The following is a 14,043-nucleotide window of genomic DNA, read 5'->3' as shown; positions in this document are numbered from 1 at the left end:
GATTAGGGTTTTGTTCTTTAGGTCATATCAGTCCTACCCATGTCTTCAGATTCAAATTTTTTTGCTTCTAAGTATAAAATGCAAGGGTTTGAAATTTTTGCTTTTTCCGAGATTAGGGTTTTGATCTTCATGCCAAATTATTACTACCTATGTTCTCAGATTTTAAAAATTGTCTTTTAAGGGTAAAAAGCAAAATGCAAACCCTAATTAGGGTTTTGTTCCAGAAGATCAACATGGTATCAACATGGCATGAACACTGTTGATTAAGTATAGAGGAAGAGTTTGGGTATGGCACATTGAAAATTTCGCCTAGGTTGGAGAAGTAAAAATGGCAGATGCTTAGACAATCTCGTCAAGGCTCAAAGTCAGACAAATGGAATGGCAGATGATCGGTCAAATTCGCACAAGGATGTCAAGTATGGAAGATGTTTAGGTAGGATCAATGTCCGCCAAAGCATAAGAAAGTTGTCCAAGACTTAGTCGAGCTCACCTTATGATTAAGCAAAAATGTCTGACACTTGGTAAACTCCTACCAATGGTTAATTAACTCTTGGCAAGAGTTAGTTAAACTCCTACTTGAGGTTAGACCATGTTGGAAAAAAAAAAGAAGGGCATGGAAGTGGTAAGCAAGTTGGAAAATAAATTTGTCACAAAATTTTTTAAATTATTTTCCAAAATTAAGATTATTTTTCAACACTTGGAATTATTTCAAAAAAAACAAAACTTCAAGAATTTTGGAAATTAAAAGAAAGTTCTAGAAGATTCCTTGATAAAGATGAATTTGAGAGAAAAAATAAAACTTTTCATTTTGGAAAGATTAAAACATTAAAAAAACACAAAAATAATAAAATAATTGAAAAAAAAAACAAAAAAAAAAAACTTCTAAATTAAAAAATCTTAGACTATATATTTTTAACCAACTCATTTTCACAATTCATTATTTAGGTTGAGAATTTGGAGAGCAATTGAGAAGAAGTTTTCTCTCAAAATTTGTGAATTTTGGAGAGATTTTCTAGAAGTGAATTCTTCTAAGTGTTAGAAATCAAGAAATTAAGTGCTTTTTTCAATTTTAAGACAGAATTTCAGAGTTGAAGGTAAATTTCAGTCATAAAGAGGACTTAAAATCTGATTTTCATTGAATTTTCTTACCTTTCTGTCTTATTTTATCAATTTCTTGATCAATTCCTTCACTTTCAGTCTGTTTTTTCGCAGAAATTTACCCTTTGAATAGGCTGAAAGTGAAATTTTCGAAAAGAGGATTAAAAGTCAGAATTAAAATCTGAAAATAATATGAAATTTTCATGTGTTTTTGCAGGTTAAGGCAACAAAGTACCAATGAAGTTCGCTAGCCATAAAGAAAAGCATGATGGGAATTGATCAGAATATGACAATCAAACTTCTTCCAAATCCGCCATGATGAAGACAAATTAAGGTTGGCAAGAGGTTTTCAAACTTCACCCAGCCTAAGGAAAATATGAAGAAGGTCACGAAAAAGAGCAAACACAAATTGACAAAGCCTTTGCCAAGTCCGCCATGTCTAAGAACTATCCAAGTCCACCTTGAACATGTCCGACAATCTTCCAAGTCTGCCTTGGCATGGAGTCTTTCAAGTTGGCGTGACAAGGAGAAGATGAATTCCTTCCAAGCATGATCAAAGTTCGCCTAGGCAAGTAAAATGAACATGTCAAGACATCATCCAAGTTCGCCAAAGTCGGGGCATAAGCCTATGTCCAGAATTCGCCAAGGATGAGCAAAGTAAGTAGCTTCCAAACATGATAGAACCTGATCAAATTATTAGACTTCAGACAGAGACAACAAAATTCACATGGAGATAGGAAACAAAGCATTCCAAAAAGTTGAAGGAAGCACTCAATAAGTTCGACATGTCCAAGACTCATCCAAGTTCATCATAGACAAGGAATTAAAAGATAGCAGATTGGAAGTTTGATGAGCACAAAGACAAAGTAATATGTCTTAGCATATTCCAATTCACCTACAAAGAAGAACATCTCTTGTCTTCTAAGTCTGCCTGAAAAGGATTGACTAATGATCTTCCAAGAACAAATCATTCATGTCCAAGATTCAAGAAAGTTTGCCCTACCAGGATTAAAGCAAACAACATATAGTGACTGTCGAAGTCTAAGCATCGTTAAACCCGAGCACCGTTAAGTGTTTTAATGCATAACTTAAATGGTGACTCTTGCAATACGAAGAGTCATGTTCACGTAGGGTCATGACTCTACGTGGCATAAGCCACGTAGAGGTCATGCCTCTACGTGGACATGACTTTTCACATCCATACATATACCCGACTTCGATGCTTGCTGGTGATCGATATCAATTATAGTGGAAATCTCGTGATCCAATAAGCAGTCGATAATATCAAAGATTAACTAACAAAATTTATTCATATCGGAAATCTCATCAAAATTCTGTTCTTCTATATATAATATTCAGACTATTGTTTCTCTATCTCTGATCTAGATTCCTTAACATGGTATCAGAGCCAAGTTGGTAGAGAAATAAATTAAAGATAGTGACACTTTTAAATTAAAATTCAGACTCGCTTTCAGAATCAAAGGAAGAACAAACAATCATGGTGAACAGTGTTAGAGTGGAGGATAGACTCGAAGGCGCATCCAACTTTGTCTCATGGAAAATCCGAATAATAGCAATTCTTCAAGAACTCAAACTAGATGCATACATAGAAGAAGATACAAAGATGCCCGAAGACGAACCAGAGAAAACAACCTGGAAAAGACACAACAACAAGGCTAAGAAAATAATAATTGATGCTGTTAAAGATCACATTCTTTCAATCATATCAAAACTAACTAGAACTTATGATATGTTCAAGACCATTCAAAATTCATTTGAAATAAATAATGTAAGCAGATTGCTCACCTTAAAACAACAATTAATGCATATCTACATGAACAAAGGAGAAACAATCACATCCTATTTCATGAGGATTTCAGAGTTGAAAGGTCAATTGTCAACCATTGGGAATAATGTAGATGATATGGAGCCATCTCTAATAGCACTTAAGGGATTACCTTCCAGTTGGGAATCCTTTATTCAAGGCATTAGTGCTCGACCGACACTACCAAAATTCGATCAACTCAAGAATGATTGCACTCATGAAGAATCTCGACTGATTACAAGAGGGATGGGTCCAAACAAAGAAGGAGAAATTCAAGCACTAAATGCTAACTCAAGCAGCAAAGGGAAGAAAATGAACTTCAAACGGAAGAGAGGAAATAATCACAAAAGCAGAGACTTCTCCAAGATTCAATGCTACAGGTGTGATAAATTTGGACACACTCACAGGTTCTGCCTAGAAAGAAAGAAAGCTCAAGCAACCATAGCTGAAGTCAAGGAAGTAGAGAATCCTCTATTCTTCTTAGCCTTATCAAGCGAACTAAACTCAAACAAACATATGTGGATAATCGATAGTGGAGCGTCATGACACATAACTGGATTTAGAGATCATTTCGAAACCTTTGAAGGGCACTCAGCTGAAGAAGTTACAATAGGAGACAATTCTACCTATCCAGTGAAAGGAATTGAGACCTGCTCAATTCAATTAAGAACATGAGTTACATTACAATTGGAAGATGTTCTTTTTGTACCAGGTATCAAAAGGAATTTGGTCTCTATATCAAGACTAGCTGATCAAGGATATTGTGTCACCTTCCATGAAGATAAAGTTCTTCTCTGGCCTAAAAATTCTAACATAAAGAATGCTATTCCTATAGGATCTAGAGATGGTAGTTTATACAAACTATGTAATACTCAAAAACAAGCACTAAATCATGAAGTATCTAATTCTAAAGAAAAATTGGCATAGAAGATTAGGACATCTTTGATTTAGTGCCCTACCTTCCATAGGAAAGATCACCACAGGATTACCCAATCTAAAATCTGATCATGTTGGAACTTGTAAAGGATGTGCTCTAGGGAAGAACTCAAAAGGGTCTTTTCCATCAAGTGAACACAAATCAAAAGTTGTACTAGAACTTGTCCACACTGATTTGTGTGGTCCAATGTCATTACCATCACTGGGGGGATTTTTTTATTACGTGATATTTGTTGATGACTACTCTAGGAAAACTTGGATCTATTTCATAAAACTCAAAGAATCAAATGAATTTTTATTAAAATTCAAAGAATTTAAAGCCTTAGTGGAAAATCAACCTGGGAAGAAAATAAAACTCTAAGATCAGATACGGGGGGTGAATATATCTCTGAAAATTTTAAAGAATTCTGCATTTCTGTTGGGATTAAGAGGGAGTGTACAGTTGCTTATAATCCTCAACAAAATGGAGTTGCAGAAAGGAAAAACAGAACCATCATCGAAGCCGCTAAAGCCATGATGCATGATCAAAATCTACATATCTCATTCTGGGCTGAAGCATCAAATACAACTGTGTACATTCAAAACAGATGCCCTCAATCAATCCTAGAGAATATAACATCCGAAGAAGCCTTTACAGGGAATAAACCAGATTTAAGCCATCTAAGAATCTTTGGTTGCCACTTGTATATTCACGTTCCTAAAGAAAAGAGAACCAAACTAGAACCCTCCGGGAAGAAAGGCATATTTGTTGGCTACAGTGAAACTACTAAAGGATACAGAGTCTATATTCCAGGACGAAGATCTATTGAAATCAGTAGAGATGTCAAATTTGAAGAAGATGCTGCTTATAAACTCTCTCTAAGTGCAGAAGATGATCAAACCACATAATCAGATGAAAATCTTACAATTGAAAATCAGAGGGAGAATAGCATAGAAGATCATGAACCTCAATCATCTAATTTTGAGAATGCTGAAAATCCTAACAACAAGAAAAGACCACTATGGGCAAGAAAGATGATGAGGAAAATAATGTGGAACCTGATGAAATCTTCAAAGAGAATAAGAAAACAAGAAGTCAGTCATGCTATGTTGCACTCGTGACCGAGCTTACAAAATCTGAACCATCAAATGTTGAAGAGGCTTTAACATGTCAAGCTTGGAAAGATGCAATGATTGAGGAATACCAGTCTATCTTAAAAAATGATGTCTGGGACATTGTACCTAGACCAAAAGACAAATCAGTTGTCTCTTCAAAGTGGTTATTCAAAATCAAATATGCACCAGATGGTAGTATTGAAAAACACAAAGCTAGATTCGTTGCCAGGGGGTTTTCTCAAAAGGCTAGAATTGACTACGAAGAGACATTTGCTCCAGTTGCCCGATATACTTCTGTAAGAACCATTATTGCCATTGTAGCATCTAAAGGGTGGAAGGCACATCAAATGGACGTGAAGACCGCATTTTTGAATGGTGTTATTGAGGAAGAAGTATATATAGAACAACCTGAAGGCTTTGCTACACACAATAGAAATCTCTATGTGTGCAGACTAAAAAAAGCCCTCTACGGCCTTAAGCAAGCTCCCAGGGCATGGTACGAAAGGATATATAGTTATCTCTCCAAGCAAGGATATTCCAAAAATGAAGCAGATTCTATAACATATACTTCAAAATATCGAATGGTGACATTTTAATACTTGTTCTCTATGTTGATGACTTGTTGATAACAGGAGAAGATCATCTCATTGCAAAATGCAAACAAGATCTTGTGGCTGAATTCGATATGAAGGATCTAGGTCTACTACACTATTTTTTGGGTCTAGAAGTATGGCAAAAAGAGAATTATATTTTCCTAAATCAAGGAAAATACACCACTGATATCCTGACCAAATTTGGTATGATAGATTGTAAACCTCTATCTATTCCAATGGAAACAAATCTTCATAAGCTCAAAAGTGAAGCAGTAGTTTCAGAATCTACAGATCCTACATACTATAGACAAATTATTGGATCCCTTATGTACCTGGTAAACACTCGCCCTGATATTTGTTATGCTACTAATGTGTTAAGTCAACTCATGTGCGAACCCAAGAAGATTCATCTAATGGCTGCTAAGCATATTCTGAGATACTTGCGTGGTACTATTGAACTTGGCCTGAAGTATAAAAATGTTGAGATACAACTCTAAGGGTACTCTAATTCCGACTGGGTAGGTAGTTCCATTGATCGTAAAAGTACAACGGGGTGTTGGTTTAGTCTTGGATCGGCTATGATATCGTGGTTTAGTAGAAAACAGTTAGCAGTTGCTCAGAGTTCCACTGAAGCCAAATATATGGTTGCCTCCATGGGAGCTCGTGAAGCAGTGTGGTTAAGGAAATTGCTAGTTGGACTATTTGGGAAGCCCCTGAACCCCACTGTGATTCACTGTGATAATCAAAGCTGCATCAAACTTTTTGTAAATCCATTTTTTCACAATCGATCCAAGCATATAGAAATCCCTTACCATTACATAAGAGATATGGTAGAAAGAGATGTTATCAAATTGACCTACATCAGCACTGAAGAGCAAAGTGCCGACATATTCACCAAAGCTCTTGCAAAGTTGAAAGTGGAGTACTTTAGAGGTAAACTTGGTATGACTAAATTATAATTGAAATTGAGTCGTAGTCATATGTAATTTGATATATTCATGAATATTTTGTATGCAATATTGCATGCATGTGTTATGTCATGAAAGGTGACGATCTTCCATGAGATGTATGTGTTAGATCACTATTGTAAGGTGACGACCTCCACAATAGCCTGATCTGTTATCAAGATTGACTACATTAAGTTGCTGTCCTAGAATGTGCCGGAAATCTTGATACTAAATTTGTTATGTTGAGTTATTGATTTGTTGTCATTAAGTGTTGTTCCGAAATGTGTTGGAAATTATGATAACAATCATATCATGATTGACTAGATTAATTTGCTGTCCTAGAATGTGCCGGATATCATGATACTAAAATTGTTGTATCTTTGATAATGACAATTTTGCAGTTGTCACTAGGATCAAGGATGTTATTTGATAAGACTTCATGTAGTTGTTGTCCTTGAGTGCTAGATATCAGATAATTTATATCTCTCTAAGATATGAAAAATTTCACTAGTAAACATTACTGATTGAATGTATACGATCATGCCAAATGAATATATATATATGTGTGTGTGTGGTTCCTTAAACTTAATTCAATCCTCTTTTGCTAAGAGGTAGTGTTAAGAATGTAGCCTCATTCGGATTAAAGTAAACAATATATAGTGACTGTCGAAGTCTAAGCATCGTTAAACCCGAGCACTGTTAAGTGTTTTAATGCATAACTAAACGGTGACTCTTGCAATACGAAGAGTCATGACTCTATGGCCTCTACGTGGACATGACTTTTCACATCCATACATATACCCGACTTCGATGCTTGCTGGTGATCGATATCAATTACAGTGGAAATCTCATGATCCAGTAAGCAGTCGATAATATCAAAGATTAACTGACATAATTTATTTATATTGGAAATCTCATCAAAATTTTGTTCTTCTATATATAATTTTCAGACTATTGTTTCTCTATCTCTGATCTAGATTCCTTAACACTTAGCATATTCCAATTCGCCTACAAAGAAGAACATCTCTTGTCTTCTAAGTCTGCCTGAGAAGGAATGACTAATGATCTTCCAAGAACAAATCATTCACGTCCAAGATTCAAGAAAGTTTGCCCTACCAGGATTAAGGAAGAATGTTATCTGAAGTCGCTGAGGAATAAAGCAAAACAAACTGTCTAAACTTCCAAGCAATCAGGTTGGATAATAAAAAGAGAAGGCTTGGAGAATGATCTTCCAAGCACATGACATGGAAAGAATAAATAAAGCCTAGTGATCAGACCTCCAAATCTGATCCATGAAGAAACGGCAATCCAAGTTCGCCTTGGAAGGAAAAGATTAGCCAAGGTTTGTCCAATAAAATAAGACACAAATTGAAACTTGTCCAAGGATGTGTAAATTCCACCTTGCCAAGAGGAAATTTGCTAAGCAAGCATAAGGATGGCATGTATTTTTCCAAGATCGCCATAAATCAAGATCAAGGAAAATTGGAAAACAAATTGTTTGATCATATTTCCAAATCTGCCAAAGACAAGAAGGCTCATGACTGTCCAAACTTTTTCAAATCCACCAAACACAAGGAGATGATTGTCCGAACTCTTTCCGAGGCATAAAATAGATTAAGGCAAATTGAAGGATGATTGTCCAAGAACATTCCAAGTCCAAGGGCAAACAAATGGACATGAAGCATGCCAAGGCGTGGAAGAAAGATTAAAGCATAAACAAAGGTTGGCTGGACTAAATCCAAGTCTGCCATGCCAGGAAGAAATAAATTTGACAAGAGAAGAAAATGAATCAAATTCTTCTCCAAATTCAAGGCACCTGAAAGAGTCTCTAGGCATCAAGAAGGAAAAGTCTTCAGACTTGGCGAAAGTATGGAAAGAAATTCCAGATTTCTTGAGGGATTTCATTTCTGAAGAGTCAAAGACAAGCTCCCACGTGCAACATAAATTGGCGGCAAGAAGAGTATTCCAGACAAATTTCCATATAGGGGCAAATTTTTTGGCACAAATTGGGGAATTCAAGTCAACATGTCTAGGTTCATTGAACACACTACCTCTCAGCAGAAGAAGGGGGTGCAATCCTAAAAGATAGCATCTTGTGCCACTTGTCTCTCATTCGACAGATATTTGATCTATTTTGGGAAACTTGTTAGGTTGTTTTAATCTCGACCGTTGATTGGAAATCAATCTTAACCATTGAATTGTAATTGGGAAGCCTATAAATTGAGCTCACCCCTCATTTGTAAATTATGAGAGCATGTTGCAAAACATGTTGAGATAAGTAAATTGTTGCATACAATTGCCAAAGTAATAAGTAATGCATTGTTCGAATTGATGGTGATTACCTCTTTTATTTTGGAGTTGGCATGGTTCTTATCCCTCATCATAGTTTAGATTTTATTTCATGTATGTTAGAAGAATGCAAGATTTGATAAGTATTGATTTATGGTGAATTTCCGTTCATACTTTTGATGAACAGATGATTTCTGTTCATTGTGTAAAGTTAGTCTGAGCTTATTTTGTGAAGGTTTAACTTCTACTTTGAGTAATATTGTTCAATTGTTGGTATTATTCATAAGTATGAAAATCATAAGCACATCCCTTGAAGATTGCACTCACTTTGTATAGTTGTCGTAAGCATGGTGAAGCAAAGTGTTGTTTATTGGAGTCACCTAGTCAATATCGTCTCTTGAATTCTTAGGAATAGATTAGAATTTCTTAACCTTATCTCTTTTTTATTTTCTTGAAGTCCATGATCCGAACCCAAACGATAAATCTCCATTGTGAATTGAACGAGCCAAGCGTAAGTCCCTTTGTGTATTACCAACATATCACAACGCCCATTGAGCTTATCCACACTTCAAGACCTGACAAAAGAAACCTTGGAATCGCCATATGATCTTCTCGCAATCTTAACATAAGTGGTGGTTTTCCAAGAGAGGATAGAGTGTCATGGGACATTCTATTCTGATGTTCGGTATATGATAAAACATACACCAACAGTTTCCTAGATCCTTTAAAAAAAAATCTAAACTTAATCTTATAATCAGGATACATATAACAATCTATGATCCACCAATACACAGGGACTGGCATCAATCAAGGAAAACAGCAACAATAATGATCAAATCAACAAACACATGACATCTACACCTGTATATTGAGATAGAAACAAGATCACTATGACCGCAAACCAAGTTGAGATAACCAACAAAACATGCACATGTACATGTGACAAGGGGTTGATGGTAGTCTGTAGCCACCCTGGTGCCAGATCAGGGTGATGCACCCTTCTATCACTTCCTATGATCATCTACCCATTACCACACCTGTTCTTCATCATTTTCAACCACATCCATAGGTCAACACCAGCAGCATCTGTATCATAACAGATAACTGTATACAAATGGAAATCAGAACAACAATGAACTAAATCATTATAATTATAGTGTTGTATTTGTTGAATTTGAAATAATCATGTAACAACTGCAAATGGTCAAGTTCAATTCAAGCAATAATGACAGGTGTAACAGTGGCCTTAGAGAGGGATATGCCGCTTTTCTTTTGCTGTAATTTTGAATAGATTTCTGTTTTGTCTCTACTAGGAGTAGCTGACAAGGTGACACCTTTTTCCCCTTGCTTTATGTAATCTCAAGGGAGCTATTCATCAAAATGATGACTGAGGTAAAGCTCAAAGGAAAAATATATCAAATGTCCATTGATATTTGAGGACAAAACTGTCTAGTTTTCAGTTTTCTCATTTTGATTGTTGCTCTAGGAGAAAAATTATCTAGCTTTCAGTTTTACAATGATGGTACTGCTACAGTGTTGATGATGATATCATAGGCTTCTCCAACATGTGGCAGATTATAGACATCTGTGCTTCGTAACTGTCACCAACTGATTCATGTGATAATGACTGATCAATTTTTTCCTTTGAAGGCAGGAAGTCTCAACAAACTAACTCATATCAATGGATTAAAAAGGCTAGATGACAGAAATCTAGGGAGGCAATTTTTGGAGTAATGCTAGCCAGTTTATGCACATGGATGACAGCAGGGATGCAACAAACACTAAGAGTCTAAGACAAAGGCCATTGCTAATCTATCCAACAGCAAGCTCTTGTATGTTGTTACATTTCAATCACAGGAGCCAACCACCTCAGATTAATAGACCATAAGCAACTACAGTAGGTGTAATATTGTTTTTAAGTCCTCCAACATTAATTGGAAGCAAGTCAGCAGTTTATGTACATCGATGACAGCAGGGATCCTACAAACCCTAAGACAGAGGCCTTTGCTGATCTGTCCAATGGCAAGGTCTTGTATGTTGTTACATTTCAACTACAGAAGCCAACAACCTCAGATTCAGATGCCATAAATATCTTCAGTAGGTGTAATATTGTTTTAAGTCCTCCAACATTAATTGAAAGCAAGTCACAGAAGTCTGTATCTTTGTGGCCAATTAGATAGATTTTCCCCACTTATTGGTACATGAGTGACATCCCAATCAAATCATTTTCATGGCATCTAGAAGGAGCTTAAGATAAATGAAGTTGGCTATAAAAAGAATCTCCATTTCTGCAAATATATATGTCAATTAGGCTCTTGGAAACTTCAGCTTTATGAGATAAAGAAAAGTTCAAAAGGTGTAACCTTATGAGGGTAATTATTAGTTCAGATCCACCAGACCATCTCAACAAGAGCAGAGGGGATAAGAACCATGATCAAGATAGAACGATAAAGAGATATCCACTGTGCTTTGAGTACCTATTAAGCAACCCAATAACTCTCGAGCTTCAAGGAGCCTTACGTTACACATTGTTTCTCACAGATCTTCATGCTTACATCTTCTCCAGTTCCCTTGGGAAAACAATGATTGGGTCCAGTTCTCACCCATGATACCTAAACCTCATATCAAGTCCAGTTCCTAGCCAAATTTAGTAACTTCTTTTCCCGAATTCACAGATCTTTACCTTATATCTCCAATTGTTCAAACATCCTACAATCATCTTCTTCAAGCATTTCTTCTGCCTGACAATTTGAACCAAAAAGTACTTTCTAGAGCCCCACTCAGCAGTTTTTTGGAAATTGCCTTCCAAAACCCTGTTTGGAAATTTTTTCTTGCAACTCTTGGTCTATCAGGAACATCAAGTGCAATGGATGGAGCATTAGGACAAAAGATGGGCACCATTAGGGAATGGCTCATGAGTAAGGAGGCAAATAAGAGATCTATGAAGGCAATGCAGGAGCATGAAATACACTTTGAGAATCATAAAAGGCTGGCTACACAGCCTTAATGTTTAGTGATGGCTACCATACAAGACTAGTAGTGAATCTTTCACATTTTCATAGTCCAGCCATGTCAATTCACTTCTTCTTGGTCACAGGAAACTATGGTGAATAGGAAATATACTTCACAATCTTTCAGGGTTTTTTCTACTAAATTTGGCTCATTCAGCATGCTTGTCTGAGCAGTCTCGGAGATGGGTCAAGTTTTTTCTGGCTATTCTGGAAAAAATACAGTTGTGGTATAGGATGAGAGATTTCATGAATGGGAAAAATTCACGAAACCAATTTTAATTTACTATGCTAAATTAGACTAATAGAACCGGGAAGAGATGCTAAGCAGTTTTCGTTTAATCTGAAACATGTATAAGATGTAGTCCTCACTACTTTTGTCAGATTTCCCCTTTTAATAGTATGAATATGTTTTTGTACTTGCTAGATATTATAGTAATATTGTGCTTATTGTTGACACAAATTATAGTCTGAATACTGATCTGTTTGGGATTCGATATCTTTTTTTTCTTATGTATTTGGTATTCATTATTAATTTAAATGGATTACTGAAGTTTCTTATATTTTCTCTAGGATAGACTCATATTATTTGAGAAATTTATAATTGTGTATATTGCCGATGCATAAAGTGATCCAGTAAAATTATGTAATAGTTGATTTGGCATCACTATAACCAAATAATTGTTTGAATTTGTTTAAGTTTATGCTTCTAGTAATTTGTTTCTTTTATGTGCAGCAACTGGACCACGACATAAAGATTTGCGTGTTGGTCTGACAATGGCTTGGGTGTCATTTCTAGAGGTATGCAGTCTGCAACTTTTCCTTTTGATTCTTCTGATTTATGTTGCCTGGATTATAGCTTTTATATAATGTTCTTAGTTACTATTTTAAATTTTAGGGACCCTTTACTTTAGTTCTTCATAATAAAATGAAATGTAGTTTTTGAGTTCCACTGATGTACTTTTGGTCACTTTTGGAGATCAATATACCTTTCAATCTGACGCAAAACAGAACAGTGTGTATTAAACTGTTCTCCCAATTAGAAGGGGAAACTCCTTTTGACTTTAAATCTAAAGATTTCAAGTATGCAATACACACGAATTCAAATTAAAAACCTATGCTTTTCTTTCTTAGTCTAAGGCACAAGGTGATTCAACACCTTTGCACTAGAGAAGAGATTCTGTATTTTATGTAAGGCTATCCACTGTAGAAAATAATCTAACGCAACCTATGTGAACTTGAATTTCCGGGACGGGCGGCAATGTTTTGGGGATGGGGATGAGAGGGAGCCATTTTTTGGGGACTTTTGTTTCTTTTTTCTGATATCTAGACCTGACTTAGCCTTATTGATAATCATGTGTTGATAATTATGAGTTTTTAATTATGTTTTATTATAAATTTAAAAAGTATAGAAACTTTCAAATATTCATATGATAGCATTGATAAGGCAATCATCATATACATCATAAAACCTTAACACACAATATTAGATTTCAATTGAGATTTTCATTTCATACAAAATGACAACTAAATTAAGTTTAAAAAAATTTATTTGCATTCATCGGCAATATGCACATAAATTATATAAAAATCAGAACAAAATACCCAAAGGCTGCAAGTTTCAACTACAAAATGTCAAAAATATAGAAATATGCACGCATCTCCTAACACTTCATCAAAAATTGAAGTCCGAGTCACTGCCACTACGCGAGGCTGTCTCATAATGATTCAATTGAACCACAAGCTACCCCCATCATTGACTCTACTAGCTACCCTAGGCTCATCACATTCCAATGAACACGAAAAATCAAAATCAAATTTATATTCAAATAAATCAAATTTCACATTCTACCACTAATAATCAAATACTCACAATTGCTCAAAACACAATAAACATACACAATGGATACCAAATCAATCCCATGTCGAAACTCATAAACTAAATCCATCATTTCACATAACATCCCACCAAAATTTCACAAGAATACAACTTTTAAATAAATTCCCACTTTGATCAAAAATCAGGTGAGCAGTGTTTTCTACCATGAAAATAGCTTCAAAACCATAAAATTTCAATATTCAAAGATAAAAAATCTAAGAACACTCTTTTCAAATTTAGGTGCCCAACACCTCCCTTCATAATAAAATCATCAAATTACCCATTCAAATTAAATTTTGGCATGGTAACATTTAAAAAATGGAAATTTTCGCAATTTCCTCGTAACAAATTGAACACACAATGAAATGAAATG

General features: G+C 35.4%; 1 protein-coding gene across 5 annotated transcripts in view; it reads left to right on the top strand.

Annotated features, from left to right (window-relative positions):
• The window catches only part of LOC131039422 (protein SWEETIE), a 326,474-nt gene that overhangs the window by 73,430 nt on the left and 239,001 nt on the right, over positions 1-14,043 (top strand). For all 5 annotated transcript variants that reach the window (XM_057972185.2, XM_057972184.2, XM_057972183.2 and 2 more), the window contains exon 7: positions 12,528-12,592. In XM_057972185.2, the coding sequence (XP_057828168.2) occupies positions 12,528-12,592 (65 nt within the window). The remainder of the gene's footprint in view (positions 1-12,527; positions 12,593-14,043) is intronic.

This window comes from Cryptomeria japonica, chromosome 10 (assembly GCF_030272615.1).
Source record: "Cryptomeria japonica chromosome 10, Sugi_1.0, whole genome shotgun sequence".
In the NCBI taxonomy this organism is placed as follows: Eukaryota; Viridiplantae; Streptophyta; class Pinopsida; order Cupressales; family Cupressaceae; genus Cryptomeria; species Cryptomeria japonica.
Note: the sequence above shows the minus strand (reverse complement) of the source record. Positions and strands in the feature narration are given on the sequence as shown.